The 20516-nt window shown below is 50.3% G+C and overlaps 1 protein-coding gene across 9 annotated transcripts in view; it reads right to left on the bottom strand.

Moving 5' to 3' along the window:
- Window positions 1-859: 859 nt before the first annotated feature.
- The window catches only part of Dnmt3a (DNA methyltransferase 3A), a 112885-nt gene continuing 93228 nt past the window's right edge, over window positions 860-20516 (bottom strand). For 6 of the 9 annotated variants that reach the window (XM_006514956.4, XM_006514953.4, XM_030246538.1 and 3 more), the window contains exons 7-23: window positions 19545-19760; window positions 19155-19313; window positions 18618-18725; window positions 18261-18417; window positions 17856-18005; window positions 17694-17738; window positions 16031-16110; window positions 15604-15716; window positions 15256-15439; window positions 14942-15026; window positions 13609-13754; window positions 12832-12922; window positions 12489-12637; window positions 11078-11163; window positions 9641-9710; window positions 8420-8538; window positions 861-7697 (exon numbers count right to left, since the gene is read on the bottom strand). In XM_006514956.4, coding sequence (XP_006515019.1) covers window positions 7556-7697; window positions 8420-8538; window positions 9641-9710; window positions 11078-11163; window positions 12489-12637; window positions 12832-12922; window positions 13609-13754; window positions 14942-15026; window positions 15256-15439; window positions 15604-15716; window positions 16031-16110; window positions 17694-17738; window positions 17856-18005; window positions 18261-18417; window positions 18618-18725; window positions 19155-19313; window positions 19545-19760 — 2100 coding nt within the window. In that variant the 3' untranslated portion in view covers window positions 861-7555. Of the gene's footprint in view, window positions 7698-8419; window positions 8539-9640; window positions 9711-11077; window positions 11164-12488; window positions 12638-12831; window positions 12923-13608; window positions 13755-14941; window positions 15027-15255; window positions 15440-15603; window positions 15717-16030; window positions 16111-17693; window positions 17739-17855; window positions 18006-18260; window positions 18418-18617; window positions 18726-19154; window positions 19314-19544; window positions 19761-20516 lie in introns of all 9 variants that reach the window. The other 3 variants (NM_007872.4, NM_001271753.1, NM_153743.4) reach the window with 1 other exon arrangement.

Here is a 20516-nt window from a genome sequence, read left to right as displayed (position 1 = left end):
CCCCACCTCTTCATGTCTTCCCATCCTTCCTGAACCTTGGGGACAGTCTTGGAAGACGGAGGCTGGATCATCCCTGTCTGTATTCTTCCAGCAAAGAGGACTTGCAAAACGCCCCTGCTTTTCCTTAGTGTCTAGCTTCTCAAAAAATAAACAGCGCCCTTGGGCTGGGGAGACGGCTCAGTGGAAAAGCCTGCTTGCTGTGTTAAGTATAAAGACCTGAGTTCAATCCCAAGGACCTGTATCAAAAGCCAGGTGTGGTTGTGCACCTATAACCCTGGCACTGAGGACTGGGGGGCCTGGGGAGACAGCAAGAGACTGAAGTCTCATGGGTAGAGACAGGTGAAGTTGCTTTATCACACCCAAGGGAATGCTGTCTGAGTTCCAGACATGAATGTGCTGTGTCCTAATTTAAAGGTACGCACACTTTCCCACTGGGATTAACATGTGTGCTACAGGTTCTGTGTGGCTTGTCTTCTCTGTATTCCTCTGCAGTAGATTGGAGAAGAGGGCCTTTGAGGGCAGGGTTCTGTATGAGGTGGGTCTGAATTCTTTCTTGTGCCTGTGCCTGACAGCATGAGGCCCTGGATGCTGGACCCAGCTTTCAGAACAGTGAGCTAAGTGGGTGGCTTCCTTTCTAAGTTAACGAAGCCCCAGGGAACTTGAGATGCTGTAGAGAACAGGCTGAGACAAGGTGGGAACTGCTCACTAAGGGCCCAGACAGAAACTCTGAGCTGAAACCCGAAGCTTGCCTGCTGATCTCTTTGAAGGAATCAGGAAGAAACCAAACTGTCCACTGTGACTTTCTCCAACTGGTCTCATTTCTGGGAATCTATTTCAAGGGAAAAAAATACAAAAAAGGGGGAAGCCAAAACATAAAGATGTTTATTGAAGCTCTATTTATAGCGAAAATAAAATATATATAAACAAACATTCAACAAGAAAATGCCATGCAGCCATTTGAAAGTAAGATTCCACATCAACATTGAAAAACATCAAGAAAAAAAGTAGAGTAAAAGCCAAATACACATTTACAACCTTGTCAAAGAAAAAGCAAGAAAAAGTGCCCATGAGAAAACCTGTTTAGCCAAACTTTCCCAGTCTGCTCAAGGACCGCCACACGGTCTCTCCCTATCCAACCGTCCAGAAAGTTTGCTGGAAGAAACGGGTGGACAGTCCTTAGGAGTGGAACCCCAGCCAAGCCTGCTGGCTACTCCCGGAGATATGCAGGACAGACAGACCCCGCATACAGACGGCCCTTCTAGATAGGTATGGCAGAGACACGGTGGACAACTCCTCAGGCTGCAAGGCCCTGCCAGGCAGCCTATGCTCAGACCAGCAGTAGCCCTATTGGCCACTGATCCCAGCCCTTGGGTCACCTGTCAAGTGTTTGCAAATATCTCCTTTAAACGCAAGGTTCTTCCAGGATTCCCCCAGCCCCAGCTGCCTCTCTCCTTTGCTGACTTCTTCCTTCTGGACTCTGGCATCCATAAGTCCCTGCTGGTCCTACTGCCAGCTAACCAGGATGCCAGTCTGTTGCCTGCTCTGGTCTCGAGAATCTGCTGGTTTGGGAAGTAAACGAGACAACTTCACCTTAGTCTAACCTGTTTTTGATCTTGAACCAAACTCCCTCTGCCCTTGGGTCCCAACCCCTAGTTAACACCCATATGAGAGATACTTTAGAAATCCATTTCCCAGACCCTCCCAACGTAAACTGCACCCACTTCAGCCCACTGGAGGACTGTGAGTGGCCACATCAGGGGAAAGGAGTCGCAGGACAAAAGGACATTATGACGGTGCTTTTTTTTTTTTTTCCGTTTTTCTTTTTGCACAAAAACAGTCCATTTATTCAAGTGTTCTCCAGCACAAGTACATTAGAAAGGAGCTTTATTATATTCTTCTGGGCACAAAAAAAAAAAAAAAAAGTGATGAAGCGGAACTGACGGACTCTCTACACCTGCTGTACGCATTGACCTTTTAATATTTCTTCAACAGCTATGTCACAAGCATCACGTACACAGAGATACAACAGGACACCGGAGAGTGCAGCAAGCTGTATGCAGCCCCCCACACCCCTCCTGGCTGTCCCAGAACCAGACTGTGAAATGTACATTATTACTGTCAATAAATAGAGAAGCAACCCTAACAAAAAATACAGTGGTAGAAGGAAGCCGGGACCAGGAAAAACAAACGACAATTCTTAAAAAAAAGAATTAGGAAAAGAGAGAGCTAGGAAGAGGAACCGAAAGAGGACCAGGGGGGACCGGGGAAGGTTCTGGAAGGTCCTGCACTTAGCTGCGTGGAATGTGGAGTCAAAGCGCTCTGCCACCGGGGTCAAAGCGAATTCGTCTGTAACAGTAAAAGTTATTACCAAATCAGCTACGGAGTTTATGTTGTAGTATGAATACATGATTTCCCACAAGTAAGCACCCGCTACTTCGATGTCTCAGCTAAAACACGTGAAATCGCTCACTTAGTTTTCAAGTACAAAGTTAAAATGCCTTTTTAATAATAATATATCAGAGTAAAATAATAGTCTCTTTTAAACTCCACTACAAGAAAACAAAACAGAACATCATTGTCCAGACAGCAGACTTAATTTAACAATATATATTTTTAATAAAATGTGTTTAGCACCGTGTTGAGTCACCTCCTCCCTCTGCGTATTCTAAGGAATTTCAGTGATTGTTGTTTCTGTAGAATTCTACGGCCGGGCAATCAAATTAGTCTGTAAAATGGGACTATGTGAGACTTTAGACCACTGCTCATGCCCTCAGGCTTGGTGCTGGGTTAAACCCACTCTATGGCCACTCTATGAGCCCACAAACGAAGCTTGTCCCGGTAGGGGAGCCAGTTAATAGAGTTCTGGGGTCCCCTGGAGAAGCTTTGAATCCCTACCAGCAAAGGGCCTTCCATAGATCTCCATCTTGGCCTGCCTCTTGGTCTCAGCGCCTACTCCAGTGTCTGGGCTAGAGACTTGTCTCCAACCAAAGGCTAACCTTAGCGGTGTCTTGGAAGCCTGCAAGGACAAGGCCTTTCCTCCCAAAGTTCAGCTTTCTCTACACAAACATACACAAGCTCACAATGACCCCGATCAACCGAGTCCTTTCCTTCGGACTTCTGACCCAGCACTGCTCCTAGTGCTGATACTGCCTGGATGGGACAGGATCAATTGGAAAGGGCCACTAAGTCCACCTCCTCACAGGGTGGCTCTGCCAAGTGAACAAGTCAGCACTGCCACTCATCCCAAGCCCTGGGAGCCGCCAAGCGTCAAACTCAGATCCAAACACAGGCCTGCTTGGAAACTCAGCTGCAGTGGTCACGTAGCCCCAGCTCACAGCCAGGGCTCTTACAGTGACAGTTCCTGAAGACCTTGTAGTGCCATAAAAGCTCTGCACCAACCAGACAGGCCCAGGAATTTTCTTCTACTCTCTGGACACACTGTACAGTAAAGAATAGAGAAACCAACAATTTGTATCTTCCTGTAAACACACTCCTTCAAAGTGGCTCAGCCTAACTCCAATCCTAAGCCAGCAAGTGAGGACCACAGCACCCCCAGAACAGAGACACTATTGGGGAGGGTAGATGCTGTTGATGTTGGCCTCCACTCATTGCTCCTGCATCCACACTTCAGTCATTTGCCAAAAGCCACAGGGATCTTTATGCCTGCGGATCTTTCTACCTGCTGCCATACTCAGCCCGGCCACAAAAGTGACTCGGTCCAGGAGGCTCTTTAGGGGACCTCAGCTTTCTAACAGGGTATTCCACAGCAGAGAAACAGCCGACTGCAGGCTCCCGGGCTTACTGGGTCCTATGAGAGGAATTAGCACCAGCTTGGGACCCCGCTGGTATGTGTGCCTCCTCAGGAGGCCTTAGTTCTGTGACCCTGGTGCTAGCACCAGCTACCTCCCCTGGGCAAGGGCCACAGATCTTCACAAATCTTCACACTTACACGGCACCTGCTGAGAGGTGGCTGTCACCCAGTCCCCAGCACCTTAGTTTCTAGGGAAAACAAGCCTAGTCTTTGGAAAGGAAAGCCCACAGGGAACCTCCCATGACTGAATCCAGCTTCAGCCCCACCTGCAGTGAGCTAGTTCCTAGATGCACTGCAAACTCCCCACAACCTCCCCTCAGCTACCCCAGCATCCCAGCAGCTCTCCTCAGAGGTGACCCTAGAAGCCGCACTTGGGGTAGAGACGGATGAATAGCCAGATTGGCACAGTCCCAAAGACACCCCTCCCCAAAAGATATTGGGGGCTAACTCGCCTGGTGCCCTCACACTATGGTAAGACTAAGCCTACAGATGGGGCTGGAAGGAAAGCTAGAGAAGGCCACCCGATGCCCGCCCCATGAGGAGTCCATCAGGGACCGTGTCAGGTCAGTACTGGTCAGCCACCTGGAAGCCTCTACTCAGTCCCTTGGGAACTCCTCCTCCTGAGCCCTCACACTAACCCCAGGCACGGGAGCACCAGGCCCAGCTGAGGCGGCACTAGGCTCCTGGGAAAGGCTAGCTTCGTCACATATGCGGTGGGCAGAGATGGCCTTTGAAGACAGTCCTGACAGGAGCTGGGAAGACCTTGCCATTGCTAGAGGGGGAGGGAGCACCTTGGACTGCCTAAAGCAGCCTTCCTCCCCTCCAGTCCTCCTGCATGGTGCTGGTGGACTCCAGGTCAGAATGGAGCCCTGCTGGAGCAAGGGAGGACGTTACATTTAGTACAGGGACTCCAAGAGGGCAAGCATCCCCCTCTCCTGGATGCTCCAGCCCCATAGTCATACCTGCCATGGCAGGGGAAACTAGCTGCGATCTTAAAACTCTATCCAGAGAAAATGAGCAGAGGTGGGCAGGACTACACAGCCCAAGCAGTGTACCAAGCCACCAGCCAAGCTTAGTCCCGAGCAGTGAGCAAGGGGCCAAAGCCTCTGACTAGTTTTAGCACTAATTACTGATTTGCTTTACTCCAAAAGTGAGGTTCACTGTCCCATTTTAATTTTTTTTTTAACATTTTATTTTCCCAATGGAAGCCCCATGGCCAAGAGAGATTTCAGTTCGACTTTGGTTGGGGAGAATAGGTAGGGGCTGAGGGCTGACTTGACTGGTGCCGAGAGTTGCAGGTCAGTAACCACAGGCTGCTAACAGAAGCTGACATCACCAGAGGCAAAGGGAATACAACACAGACCTGCTAGAGGAAGCACCTGCTTGGATCAAACCTCCTCCTTTTCCTGACTTCAGCACCTAGCAACTTCTGGGATCGAGTCTACCTGTCATCAGGGCAACAGATGTACGAGAGAGAGCTGTGTAGCCGACTCCATCGTCCTGATCCTGCAGAGAAGTGTGCTGGGGGCTCCCTGGTGTGCATCCAGACAGAAATAGATTCCTGTGCATGTGTTAGACTGATATACTGTTTGTGGGGCTGTCTGCGGGAAGGACCCAGGCTCAACACAGAGCCCACTCCCTCCAACCCCCTCTGTGTATATTTCTTATACATGACCCTATCTATGTATTTATATAGGGCCTATCATAGGCCCCATCTTTCTAGGGATGCGGTCTTGGGACCATGTGCTTGACAGCACACCTCCCAGTCTCTGCTGGTCCCAGGAGGTGCCGTCCCCCCTCCCATTATAAAATATATATCTCTATATGCCACATATCTACACTCCATCCATCCAGGCAAGCCCTCACCCTGGGGCCAAGCACACCTTCCCTTCCCGCTGCCAATGCCAGGCTGCCTGCCCTGGCTGGGGAGCGGAACAAAGTGCGAGCACATGGCCCAGGTGAAGCTGACTCAAGTGAGAGCACAGCCATCAGAGCAAACACTAGAAAAGAAACACACGCCACTCCAACCACACACACAAGGAGGGAGGCTGCCCCGGCCTCCCTCCAGCCCTGACACACCGGACTCACGAGGAAGGGAAGAAGAAGAGAAGAGTGACTGGCCCGGAGGGTGGGCCTCAAACTCCCTGGCTGCCTAGCTTGTTGCCCAGTGGCTCACCTGGCCTGAGGGGTGGGAGCCAGGGCACCAGAGCCACTGGTCCTTAAAAAAGCACCTGCCACCCCCCCGCACCTTGGTTTGAAACCTAAAGGGAAGGGTGTTGGGTTTTTGTTTTCTGAAAGAAAATCTTAAAACAATTATAGCCAGAACCATAAGAATAATTATAATAAAGGTGTCATCAGCCTCCCAAGTATGAAACTGCAGTCTTTAGAGATGACCAAAAACATCACATTCCAGGACCGGAGCTGCCATGTGCAGAGGGGATGGTGGGGCCTTATAAAAGAACACACAAAAGGCAACTTAGACAGAAAGCACCAGTACATTTTGTATGTTTTTTTATTTGCTCCAGGTGGGGTTAATGGCGGGTCACTTTCCCTCACTCTGGAATATTTCTGATCCCACAAGGGGCCTTCAACGTGGCTGACGAATTCAAAATCAGGGACAATGTTTTCTCAAGCCATTTTTCTGAGGCAGTCATTTTAGATTCATATTCTAAGGTTATTGCACGCGAGTCTGGATAAATTCCACACTCAGCTTCCCCAGGGTCCGACCACCTCAGCTGAGCCCCTTTTTGGCAGGTGAAGCTAGGCATGGGGCAGGGGTGGGGGGTGATATGGGTCATCCTTCAGTTTGTTAAAACCCCCTCCAGCTGCTCCCCTCTCCCCATCCTGGGCTGAAACCCTTTGCACAGAGGGCCAGGCGGAAGCTGATGTCTTTGCTCATCTCGCTGTTTTGAAAGCACCATTATGAAGTCGGGATGTACAGTAGTTAACAGTACCTTTTATATATATATATCTCATATCTATCATATATATATAAACTGTAAACAAGAGGTAACAGCGGCTTCTAGAAACTGGTTTTCTTCAAGGTTTCCTGTGTGGTAGGCACCTGAAATACTGTAGAAAAGTGTCTGGTGTGGTGTTCTCTCAGCGCCCTGCTGCTAGTTGGGTTCTGTTTTGCATGACCAGGAATGGTGCTGTTGAGACTGCTCGGGGGGTGGGAGAGGAGACTCTGCCTCCGAGGGTCTCTATTCTCTTCCTGTTTGTGCTCCTATCTGATCAGGCTAGAGACAACCAAAGAGATATATAGAAAAGGAAAAAAAAAAAAACCAATATTTTAAGTTTTTATAGAATTTTCCCTCTCTCCCTTTCCTCTCCAAGGCATTTCTACTTTTTGTTGTTACTGATTTTGCTGCAATAACTCTCTTGTTTCAGTCACAGCAAGAAACAAAAACCCAAACAAACAGAAAACCCCTCTGAAAAAGAGTAGAAAACAAAAAGTTCGCCTCCTAGGACCGGAGGGGAAGAAGGGGAGGGGCCTATTTTGCTTTTTAGATAGGACTGAAGGTTAACATTGAAAACTCAGGAGATGATGTCCAACCCTTTTGCAAGGCCAAGCCCTCCGGCGTTTTCCTCCTCTGTGGTTTGCTTTAAATTCCTTTTTCTCTTCTGGGTGCTGAACTTTTCTCCGTCCTCTCGTTCTTGGTGTTTTATTGTTTTGTTTTGTTTTTTGTTTGTTTGTTTGTTTAACTTTTTTATCATCACTACTTCAGTTTGCCCCCATGTCCCTTACACACAAGCAAAATATTCCTTCAGCGGAGCGAAGAGGTGGCGGATGACCGGCACGCTCCACGATCGGCCCAGCAGTCTCTGCCTCGCCAAGCGGCTCATGTTGGAGACGTCTGTGTAGTGGACGGGGAAGCCAAACACCCTGTGGGAGGAAGGCAGGGAAGGGAGTGAGTGCGGGTGTGATGGCGGATGTTAGTTTACTCTGAATTCCTGTCACAGGCTGCCATGTGCCAGCCTCTCTGTGGGTATAAAGATAGGTAGTATAATCCCAGCTTTGAGATTCACACTCCCCAGAAACAAAGGCAGTAAAAAAAAACAAAACAAAGCAAAACCCCCAGACCTTTGAAATGCCTCTTGGATGTGCTCTACAGGCGCCCTGCACATGAGAACTGGATGGTGCAGGCAGCTTGAGTCTGAATTCAATCTGATTCATCCATAAATGCCCCTCTGAGAAGAGAGGGGCTCTCAAAGAGTGGGACTCTGGGCTGACCTGGTGAGCTCAGGGAGTCTGTGAGAACAGCCTTATCTGTCTAGATCCTCCTCAAATCCAAGGAGGAGCCCACCCGGCTGGGTGCCATCTGGTGCACCTCACAGGCATCTATACTGGCTTTCAAAACACACACAAAATACCTATGATCCAAGCCATGCACTGTGCTGAGGGTTCTAGTGGGCTCATCTGTGTTGGGCGGTCCCCGGACCCTTCTGAACAGGAACCAGCTACAGAAAAGTGCAGGTTCTCCCCAGGGCCTGGCATGCTGGAAAGCGCTTGTTAAAGTTCACTCACAGGGAATTTGGGGGAAATGAGGAGCCTGCCGCCTTCCTTTTAACCCAGCCCTGGCCAGACGCAAGCACCCAGCACTCTACCTTTCCATTTCAGTGCACCACAGGATGTCCTCCTTCTCGTTCATGAAGACGGGGAAATGCTGGTCTTTGCCCTGCTTTATAGAGTTTGACCTGGTGGTAATGGTCCTCACTTTGCTGAACTAGAAGATGAAGAGGCAGAGGAATGAGTCACCATCATTTGCTGAGGAAATGGCTGACTGACCCCTGCTTCCCTTCTCACTAAGAGGGCACTTGGGTGTTCTTGGTCTATTCAGGCTAACAGGACTAGAGGCAGCAGCTGTGGCTAGCTTGCCCCTCAAGTCTTCCAAGCCTGGGACTCTTTCAGGGGGAGCAACTTTCAGGTAGAAGGATGTCAATAACTTAGCAGCTAAGGCCCCCTGCTGGGATCTGCAGGCAGAAAGCTAGACTATGTGGGTGGAGCCTAAGACCAACTCCTTCAGAAGAGCACTCTCTCAGTGCTGCAGACTTGCAGGTCCCAGCCAAACAGGAACAAAAGTGTTTTTTCTTTTTGAAGAACCATTTTATTAGTTTAAGAGAAAAACTGCAGAAAAGGAAAACTGTAAATCTCAGCTGCTGCCTGAAGGAGGGGAAGGAGAGACTCGAAGTGTAGTGCTGTTGAGGCAAGCGTGTAGATCAGACACATGGTAGACAAGCAGCCACGACTGAGGAGGGAGGCTTTAGAGATAGAGTAAGGAAGCCCAAAGTTTCAGAAAAAGTAAGTACACAAAGGTTTTAGTCATCATTCAAAATAAAGAAGAGGGGAAGATACAGAAGTCAGAACGTGGGGAGGCCAGACAACCCTCATGGGGTCTGAGCTGGGAATTCGAGACCTGGGACACCCAACTTAAAAAGCTCTGAGGCTGGAGAGCCGGCTCAGAGACTGAGCACACTGGTCCAATTCCCAGTGCCCACACGGAGGCTTGCAACTGTCTTTAACTCCAGTCCTAGGCCCTGGGATTTGACATCCTTTTCTGGCTTCTTCAGCAAGCAAAGATGTGGTGCAGAAATAGGCAGGCAAAGCCCGTACACGGGTATGAACAAAAGCCTCTGCACTTCCCAGAACCTTGTTGAAGACCCTACAGCACCTGCCGGGGCGGGACGGAGGGGCAGCACGCTCATTCCCTGGCCAACTGGCTCTATGACCCCACACCATCGCAAGAGGTCACATGTCGCACAGCTAAGCCGCCCACTCCTTAGCCTGCATCCTCCACCACTCACGCTGTCCTCAGTGCTGAGACTCACCTTGGCTATTCTGCCGTGCTCCAGACACTCTTGCAGCTCCAGCTTATCATTCACAGTGGATGCCAAAGGCCTAGAAAGCAAGAGACACCATAGAAGCACAGAGCAGGAAAGCCCTATCTAGGTACCAACAGGCCTCCAGGGAGGGTCAAAAGCTCTTACCCCAAATAGACACACACAGCACAACCCTCTCCATACCATGCCTGCCCACAAACAACCAAACAAGCCTTAATCCTTACAGGAAAATTTAAAAGAAGTTTCAAAAACACATACCAGGCAGCTAACGACTACCCAGGGACAAAAAGTACATATGCAAAAAAAAAAAAAAAAAAAAAAAAAAAAAGCCAGGCGTGGTGGCGCACACCTTTAATCCCAGCACTTGGGAGGCAGAGACAGGCGGATTTCTGAGTTCAAGGCCAGCCTGGTCTACAAAGTGAGTTCCAGGACAGCCAGGGCTACACAGAGAAACTGTGTCTCAAAAAACCAAAAAAGAAAAAAAAAAAAAAAGAAGACACCCTTTATTAAAACAACAACAAACCCCAAAAAACTCCTGTTTCTGCAGGAAAGCCCAGCACCCAGAGGTTAAGAGCACCGACTGCTCTTTCAAAGGTCCTGAGTTCAATTCCCAGCAACCACATGGTGGCTCACAACTACCTGTAAAGAGATCTGACTCCCTCTTCTGGTGTGTCTGAAGACATCTACAGTGTACTTACATATAATAAATAAATAAATCTAAAATAAAAAAAAAAGAAAAGAAATTTGAGGTCAATGCAAAACAAAAGTTTTGCTCCAAAAGCTAAAGTTCTGTGTTGTTGTGTTACCTCAGCACAGCGCAGGGAAAGTGAAGCCCACTTTTGACGGTGTCCTTTCCTAGGTTAAGAGATAGCCCAGTCTAGCTAGGCGGTGCTGGCGCACGCCTTTAATCCCAGCACTTGGGACGCAGAGGCAGGCAGATTTCTGAGTTCGAGGCCAGCCTGGTCTACAAAGTGAGTTCCAGGACAGCCAGGAATACACAGAGAAACACTGTCTCGAAAAACGAAAGAGAGAGAGAGACAGACAGAGAGAGAGAGAGAGAGAGAGAGAGAGAGAGAGGCATCATCTCATCCCAACACTCACGAAGGGGAAAGAAGCAGTGAGAACGCCAAGTATGAAGCCAGATTAGACTATATAGACACCATATAGCCAGACTATATAGACACCAGGCTGAGTTGTAGCTCAGTGTCCATGCCTACTGTGTGCAAAACAGAAGAGGCTAACTCTGCAGTATCCACTTTCCTGAGAAAGTGTTTTAAAAAGCAAAAGAAGCCTGCCACAGCAGCAGCCCCTCGGCAGAGGCAATCCTGGCTGGATACTCAGGGTCTCCCTCCTTGGGCTGTCTGCTCTGCCTGCAGCTCTGCAGCCCCTCCTCCCATACCCCCCATGCCAGGAACCCTCACCAACCTGTTCATGCCAGGAAGGTTACCCCAGAAGTAACGGGCCCTGTGTGCAGCAGACACTTCTTTGGCGTCAATCATCACGGGGTTAGACTGTAAAATAGGAGATGGTTTCAAGATGACCAAGGAGGAAGTATTAATTAAACACTGCTGGGCAACTGGGCTGGCCAAGAGTCTTAACTCCCCAGAGGAACTTCCTCCGTAGGAAGCCAAACACCGGAATAACCTGAAGACCCAAACTTAAATCCATCCCACATGTGCTGGCTAGAACATTCTTTTTTTTTTTTTTTAATTTTTATTTTTCAAGACAGGGTTTCTCTGTATAGCCCTGGCTGTCCTGGAACTCACTTTGTAGACCGGGTGGCTTCGAACTCAGAAATCCACCTGCCTCTGCCTCCCAAGTGCTGGGATTAAAGGCGTGAGCCACCACGCCCGGCTGGCTAGAACATTCTGGACAGCCAGCACAATCCAACTGAACTTTGTTATTATTCCAGTAGTACCATGAATGACTCTTGTGTGCTTAAAGTGAGGTTCATTCTTGTAATAGCCACAAGGCTGATGACCACATAAGACCTTACCGGAGCAAGCCTGTTTGTGTACTAAGTCCTCACATTTACAATCTGAGGTTATTATTGAGCGTAGGCTGACAGGACTATAAGCTGACAGCCTACCACAAGAATGCCTTGGGCAGGGCTGGAGAGATGGCTCAGCAGTTAAGGGCATTGACTGCTCTTCCGAGGGTCCTGAGTTCAAATCCCAGCAACCACATGGTGGCTCACAACCACCCATGAGATCTGACACCCTCTTCTGGTGTGTCTGAAGTCAGCTACTTATATATAATAATAAATAAATCAAAAAGAAAGAAAGAAAGGAAGAAAGAAAGAAAGAGAGAGAGAGAGAAAGAAAAGAAAAGAAAAGAAAAGAAAAGAAAAGAAAAGAAAAGAAAAGAATGCCTTGGGCAGCAGCAATCCCCTATGATTGAGCTTGTACATGGCTCAGTGCTAAACTGGGGCTCACATAACAAGAAATGAAAGCAAAAAGATAAGCCATGATTTTCTCTCAGGTATCACAAAACACCCACAAGGGTGCCAGAGAGTGAGCACAGGCCATTCTAGTCAGAGAATGATTTTAAAAACTGATTTTGGAGTTCTCCACAGAAAAACTGGGCTGGCCCCAGTCCATCTGTTTGATGATGACCACCACACCTCTTTGAACAAGAGAACTTTCTTCCTAGGTGGGTCTTTAGCACTGCTTCCTCTCTACATGGAAAATCTTCCTCAAGCTGTCCCTTGCAAAGAGAAGCCACCAGTCCCCAGCTCCAATCCCCCAGCTCCGCAATGCAGACAAGACAGGGACGAAGCAGCAGTCCCAGGTAGAAGCCATTAGTGAGCTGGCCAAACCAAGGTCTCGGTCTATACCTCAAGAAATCGCGAGATGTCCCTCTTGTCACTAACGCCCATGGCCACCACATTCTCAAAGAGCCAGAAGAAGGGGCGATCATCTCCCTCCTTGGGCCGCGCATCATGCAGGAGGCGGTAGAACTCAAAGAAGAGGCGGCCAGTACCCTCTGAGAGGTTGGAAGAAAGAAGAAGCCATTAGCTGAGGCTGTCTGCATCGGACAGTGAGTGGTGAGGCCCGGGCATGGGCAGGGTGAAGGGAAAGGGCCACTGGAGGAGTCGCCAGGGCAGAAATGTCCAAAGTAGATCCCTAAGACCTAAGTGCAGAAGGTACCAGTTTAGAAAGCAGAGGAGGGCACCTTACCATAAAGTCCCTTGCGGGCAGGGTTGACAATGGAGAGGTCATTGCAGGGACTGCCTCCAATCACCAGGTCGAATGGGCCCCACTCCTGGATCTGGGAGGACAAAGGTAATGTGATGGGCCTGCTGTCCGGGGACAGAGGCGGAGGGAAAGAACCATCTATGAGTCCAAGAGGCAGAAGATAAGCCTAGAGAACCTCTAGGCTTATCATCTCAGTGAGCAAACAGACCCAACATGGAACCCTGGGAGGTGCCAACCCCCACCCCATCCCCAAGCAGCCTTCTGGGGTGGGGTGGGGGAGTTAATTGTAGTGTCATGTGATTGTCCCCTGGGATTACAGAGATGAAACTGCCAGCACTACCTGAACCCCCTGAAATGGAGACTGGCAGAAGAACTTTCCAGAAGCACTTAGATGACAGGAGCCTTTCTCCAATCGAGAACTCATTACCACAAACAGCCCTGGAACCACTGGAGCAGGTGGAGCACTGAACAGCAAGCTCTACAATCTACCCCCACCCCATTCACACAAGCTGAGGACTAAACCAAGCCTCAGGCCCTCTAGGCAAGAGCTCTATGTTCTTTCTTCACCTCTCAAATCCCCACTTCCAATCTGCTCATCACCCTGAGATGCCACAGAAGTAAGATGAAAAATGAGAAAGAAAGGCCGGAGGAGAGGACAAGAAGGAACGAACAAATGGGCTGAATGGAAGGAGTGGATGGCAATGTCCCCAGGAGCCGAGGACACTGGGGGAAAACAGACATCCCCGCGCAGGGACATACATGCTTCTGTGTGACGCTGCGGACGTCCCCGACGTACATGATCTTTCCCTGGTGCCGCACCATGCCCACCGTGATGGAGTCCTCACACACCTCGGAGGCAATGTAGCGGTCCACTTGGATGCCCAGGTCCTTCAGCACCAGGAGCCCTGTGCCAGCCAGCAGAGAGCAAGCGCTGTCAGCAGAGCCATCAACCTCACACCTGCTCTTAAGACTTGTCTTGCCAGATGCACAGCAGGGGATCACCTGGGATGCCCCCAGTATCCTTTCCCAAATCAAGTCAGATCAGCACAGATGTGCGCTATGACTGTGCCTCAGCTCTGCCCAGGTGGACGTCTTTCCAAAGCCAGGACAGACCAACCAAACCTGCAGGAGAGTCAACCAAACCTGCAGGGGAGTCAGGTCCACAGAGGTGGCCTTTTCTTTCTTTTTTTCCTTTTCCTTTTTCTTTTTCTTTTTCTCTTTTTTTGGTTTTTGAGACAGGGTTTCTCTGTGTAGCCCTGGCTGTCCTGGAACTCACTTTGTAGACCAGGCTGGCCTCGAACTCAGAAATCTGCCTGCCTCTGCCTCCCAAGTGCTGGGATTAAAGGAGTGCGCCAGCACTGCCCGGCTTTTTTTTTTTTTTTTTTTTTTTTTTTTCTTTTCTTTTTTTTGTTTTTTTGAGACAGGGTTTCCCTGTGTAGCCCTGGCTGTCCTGGAACTCACTTTGTAGACCAGGCTGGCCTCGAACTCAGAAATCTGCCTGCCTCTGCCTCCCAAGTGCTGGGATTAAAGGAGTGCGCCAGCACTGCCCGGCTTTTTTTTTTTTTTTTTTTTTTTTCTTTTCTTTTTTTTTTTTTTTGAGACAGGGTTTCCCTGTGTAGCCCTGGCTGTCCTGGAACTCACTCTGTAGACTCAGAAATCTGCCTGCCTCTGGCTCCCAAGTGCTGGGATTAAAGGTGTTTGCACCATATCCAGGTCTAACAAGCAATAATCATTCATTTATTGTTTCATTTTTGAGATATAACCCAGAGAGGCTTCGAACTAGCTCTGTAGCCTAAGAGGAATGAGCTTCTGACCTCTGTCCAAGTACTAGAATATGTGTTAGCATGCTTGCTTCTTTCTTTCCTTCTTTTTTTTTTTTTTTTTTGGAGACAGGATTGTAGACCATGCTAGCCTCAAACTGAGATATCTACCCGCCCTCCCTCCTGAGTGCAGTGCTGGGATTAAAGGCATGTGCCACCGCTGCCTGGCTCATGCTTAGTTCTTAGTCATTCAGTTACATCAGCTATATAAACTTGCTATCTCCACTGTCTGAGGAAAAGCCGGCCAGTCTCTCAGGACCCATGCCACTCACCTGTAGCAATCCCATCAAAGAGAGACAGCACGCGGATGGGCTTCCTCTTCTCAGCTGGCACAGGTGGGTAAACCTTTGGGGGGTCCTAAGTAGTGAACACCATTGATCAGGTCCATGCTCTGGGTTGCCCCTAGCTCCCCATGCTGTGTTGGCCCCTCCCGCTGAGAACTACAGGGCTTCTAGGTGGGGCTTCACAGCTCACACATGCCTCAGTCCCTCCTGTAACCTGCCCAGGCCCCACTGCCTATTCAAGGGCTCTCATGAAGGACTAGTCTCAGAAAGGCGTGAGATGACAGCCTAGACCCAACACTTACAAATTCCTGGTCATGGTTATTGGCAAAGAACATCTGGAGTCGAGAAGGCCAGTCTTCCCGTCTTCGCAGCAGCCCATAGGTGCCCTTATGCCCGCACATGTAGCAGTTCCAGGGGTCTTCCTTAATGGCTGCCTGAGCAGCTCCTGGCCCCACCAAGAGATCCACACACTCGACACAAAAGCACCTGGAAGAAAGCCCATTGAAGAGGGGACTGCCTCTAAGACCTCATTGGCTGAGGTCTAGCAGCAGGCAGAAGTGCCAGCTGGAGCAGCACTGGTCCAGAGCATGTCGGGTGGGTGGAGCAGGCAGCGAGGACCCACGATGCAGCTGTGTGGGCAGGGGTCTCACCTGCAGCAGTTGTTGTTCCCACACATGAGCACTTCACGCCCCCCACAGCAGATGGTGCAATAGGACTGGTACCCATCGTCGTCATACTGGTAAGCACACTCCAAGAAGCAGTTCTAGGGAGAATGGGAAGGCTGAGGGGAACTGCCCACCAAGAGTTCCGTCTGCAGCCTTCTACAGGGGCTCCCAAGGGCAAGAGCACGGCAACCCCTCTATTGTCAGTGTGCCTGACCTGCCTCTACCACCCACTCCTGCCCACGTGAGGCCAAGACTCAAGTATGAAAGGATCTTTCATGACATAAACCAGAACAAGCCTCAATCTTTGAGGTGTAAGTACACGTGAGGGCCCACACCACATCCAGTCAGGCGTTGGCTCCCAATGCCAAGAAGCAGGGGAGGGGTCACCTCTTTGGGTGGGTTGTTTCCCTACCTTACAGTTCTGGCACATGCCTCCAATGAAGAGTGGGTGCTCCAGGGTGACATTGAGGCTCCCACATGAGATACAAATGTCTGTAAAATAACAGGATGCCATGAGCATCTATTCCCTGGAGTTCCTGCCCACATGGGACCAGAGCACAGCTGAAACAGGACCTACCAAAGTGGGTGTCAGAACGGCAGCCAACACTAATAACTCCCTTCCATAATCTCAGCATTTGAAAGATCAAAGATCAGCCTGGACTAGAGAGTGAGTTCAAGGCCAGCTGAGTCAGTAATGCTCTGCCCCAAGACAAAGCAGAACCAGCAAAGAGCTGTGGAGAGAGCTGGCTCAAGCAAGCATGCAGGCCCAAGTTCAGATCCCTGCATACATAAAACAGCCAGGTACGCTGTACCAACTGGACTCAACAGGTTATGGGGGGTTGGCAGATGAAGGTAAGAAAGAAACATGTTGCATTAGGCCCAGTGGAAGTCACAGGGAGAAACTGTTGTAGGTATGATCAAGAGACACTGTATATACATATAAAAAATTTAATGTTAAAAAGAAAAGGTGTGGGGCTGGTGAGATGGCTCAGTGGTTAAGAGCACCCGACTGCTCTTCCGAAGGTCCGAAGTTCAAATCCCAGCAACCACATGGTGGCTCACAACCACTTGTAATGAGATCTGATGACCTCTTCTGGTGCATCTGAAGATAGCTACAGTGTACTTATGTATAATAAATAAATAAATCTTTAAAAAGAAAAGAAAAGGAAAGGAAAGGAAAGGAAAGGAAAGGAAAGGAAAGGAAAGGAAAGGAAAGGAAAGGAAAGGAAAGGAAAGGTAAGGAAAGGTAAGGTAAGGTAAGGTGCTGGGTGGTGGTGCCCATGTGTCTAGTCTCAGGCAGGCAAATCCCTGTGAGTTTGAGGCCAATCTGATCTCCAGAGTGAGTTCCAGGACAGCCAAGGTTACACACAGAGACCCTGTCTTATAAAACCAAAATGGAGGCGGAGGAGGTCCTCAGGCATGGCAGTATATGCCTGTAATATCAGGGCTGGGGAGGAGGGAAGGCAGGTGAGTGAACTCTTCTTACAGCTCACTGCCTATCAGCTTAGCTAACATTCCTAAGCTTCAGGTTCAGTGAGACCCTGTCTCACAAAATAAGATGGAGAACAACTGAGGAGGACCCCTGAGGGTACCACCTATGCCCCACACTCACACGCACCCACACATGCATGGGTACTCATTCACAAACACTCCAGCAGTTGGCCCCCCATCTCAGAAGCCTTCATCTTCAAGTTATCCCACGACCCAGGTATAGGGTGTCATGAGGACAAAACCCCATTCCTAAGGACAGGGTTCTCGGTCGATCCAAGTCCCTCAGGCGGCCCTCCAATCCTATTCTTTCCTAATTCTTCTAGATCTCAAGGCCCTGGAGTTAGATCAGGGCCACTGGACCAGGGGAGGCAGACACTACCTTTGAGAAAATGAAGGATGACAGAGGCAAGGTCAACTTCAGTCAAGGCCACAAGGACTACCCTTCTCTGATGGCACTGGGATGTTTCCAACCCCTAAAGGACTAGAAGCATCCAACGGATGGAGGGGTATGCAGATAGGCCCTGGGCCCACAGCCTTCCCAATGCCACTGGATGCACTATGCCTGTGTGAGGAGCAACACTTACCCTCGATGTTTCTGCACTTCTGGCGCACCTCATACACCAGCCGCTCTGCAGAGAATGCAAGCCTGCATTAGGAGGTTGCCCAGATGGCCCGGCCTGGGCACCCAGATGATGTCCACCCCTCCCTTGGAGCTCCCCGTTCTTTCTGCAGAGCCAGGCTCCTACCCCTTGTGCGCTCATCAATGATCTCCTTGACCTTAGGTTTCTCTGTTGTGCTCTTTCTGGGTTTCTTGGCTGGTGGGGGTGGGGCGTAAGCAGCTGCTTCAGGCTCCACCCACATGTCGGTGTAAACTTCCTTGTAAGGATTCTTCTCTTCTGCACCAGGAAAGCAGATGACCACAGTTACAGACTGATACTAGCATAGCACCCACAGTGGGGTGCCACACTGCCCCAGTGGCTTCCTGCCCCCCAGTTCTGAGATTCTGATGAGCCAGTGGATGACATGGTAGCACACGCCCTTGGGCTAACAGACCTCACACGCCATTTCTGTTCCACCCTACTGTGCGGGCTCTGCGGCTCTCCAACTGTGGCTTTCCCAGTCCCTGCTGCACTGGACCAGACCACATTTACCTTCTGGTGGCTCCAGGCCCTTAGGACCCGAGGGCTGGAAGCCACCGAGGGCCCATTCAATCATCTGCTTGTTCTGCACTTCCACAGCCTTGCCACTGTCACTTTCATCACTGTCATGGCAAGCTGGAAACAGCTTCCCGGCACGGCTGCTGGCCACCTAGAAGGAACAAAAGTAGGGACAAGTTAGAAGAAGGAAGAAGCCCAACTCAGAGAGGCAAAGGTGGGTAGGCAGTGGGCAGGAGACCAGCAGGAGGGAGGCTGAAGAAGGGCTGCGGGCTTGGCTAACACAGCTCCGACGTCCAGGGATCCTGGCAGCCCCACCAGTGAAACTCCCTGTAGCTGTGGGGCCATGCTCACCTGGAGGACTTCGTAGATGGCTTTGCGGTACATGGGCTGCTTGTTGTAGGTGGCCTGGTGGAATGCACTGCAGAAGGAGCTCAGCGGCATGAGCTTCTCCACACACACCTAAGGACCAAGCCACCCTTAGATCGGTCCTTCCCTGGGGCAGTCTCACTCTATAGTCCTGCATGGCCTGGCACTCACTACGTAGCTCAGGTTGGTCTTGAACTCGTGATCCTTGAGCTTCAGCAGGGATTACTATACCCAGTTGTTCTCTACACAGGTAAGCCAAGTGCCTTCTGACTTTTATGCATGAGGGACAATAAGAGTCACTGGACCCTTGCTTGGGGGGACCAGAGGCATTGACAAAAACCAGAAATAGTAGCAAGAGGGGCCCAGATCAAGAGTGGGAAAACATCCACCTGGCCAGCAGGCTTTCTGCTCAGCTCAGTGATGGTGGCTATGGCTTCTTCCACTGACCCCATATAGGGAGGCACACAGGACCAAGACCCCTTCTTCTCTTCCCCGACCTCTTAACCACCAAGTCCAACTCACCACTGAGAACTTGCCATCTCCGAACCACATGACCCAGCGAGTGCCTTCAGCTGCTCGGCTCCGGCCTGTCATCCACCAAGACACAATTCGGCCTGGCCACCAGGAGAAGCCCCGAAGTTTCCCCCACACCAGCTCTCCAATGCCAAAGCCCCGGCCATCCTGGAGCCCCAAAGAGCAAAAGTCAATACACAGCAGTCCTAAGTGCCGGCCACCCCGAAACCCCCCAGAGCTCGGCCCTAGCCCTGGGCATCTGAGGGATGGCATGAGCCCCATGTGAACATCAGGTGACAAAGCCAAGCCAGGAACAGATACTCTGGAAGCAGCCAGTAAGAGCCGGCAGCCAGAGCGCCCAGGAGCGCCCCGCTCAAGCTGCGAAGAGAACTGGCTCACCTCATACTCAGGCTCATCGTCGGCTGCTTTGGTAGCATTCTTGTCCCCAGCATCCCCTCCTACTGGCTCAGGGGTGGTGGCCACAGTCGGAGAAGCAGGGTCCGTGGGCTGCTGCACAGCAGGAGGGCTGGCCTCCTCCACCTTCTGAGACTCTCCAGAGGCCTGGTTCTCTTCCACAGCATTCATTACTGCAATTACCTTGGCTTTCTTCTCAGCCTGGAGAAATGAGGACAGGAAGTCATCTTGACCCCTCCAGGAGTGAGCAAGGCTACTCAGTGGATCTGCAACCCAAGCAGCTCGTCATGTAAATAAAAACAGCTGAAGCTGGAAGACCTACTCAGCTCTCCTTCCTGCCTCCGAGGAAACTTCCCTCTTGGTCCAGCATGTACCCTCTGACCTTCTGAGGCCAAATCTCACACAGCCAAGGCTGGTCTCAAACCTGCGATGTCGCTGAGAATGATCCTGAATGCTCGCTCGCTCCTCCTGCCTCTACTTTTTGTTTTGTTTGTTTTTCGAGACAGGTTTCTCTGTGTAGCCCTAGCTGTCCTGAACTCACTCTGTAGACCAGGCTGGCCTCGAACTCAGAAATCTGCCTGCTTCTGCCTCCTGAGTGCTGGGATTAAAGGCGTGTGCCACCATGCCCGACTTGCCTCTACTTCTTAAATTCTACGATTACAGGCATATACCACAGGGTTGGCTTCTCAAATATTAATTGTGCACCACAGTTCAGGCAAGGATCTGGGCTCCAACTCTTCCCGTCTTGCTTCCCAGCTGAGACAGTGAGCCTTTCCGGGTTCCCCCCAGTTTCTTCTTGGCAATCAAATCCTTCCCACAGAGTTTCTAGATGATTTGGAGTGCATCTCCAACAGTGTCACCTAAGGCCTGTCCCCATGCAGATGCCACTGTGAGCTAGTGAGCTCACAGTGCTGTTGGTCACAAGTGTCCAACAGTGTGACCTAAGGCCTGTCCCCA

This window comes from Mus musculus, chromosome 12 (assembly GCF_000001635.26).
Source record: "Mus musculus strain C57BL/6J chromosome 12, GRCm38.p6 C57BL/6J".
In the NCBI taxonomy this organism is placed as follows: domain Eukaryota; kingdom Metazoa; phylum Chordata; class Mammalia; order Rodentia; family Muridae; genus Mus; species Mus musculus.
This window is presented reverse-complemented; position numbering and strand designations above follow the sequence as displayed.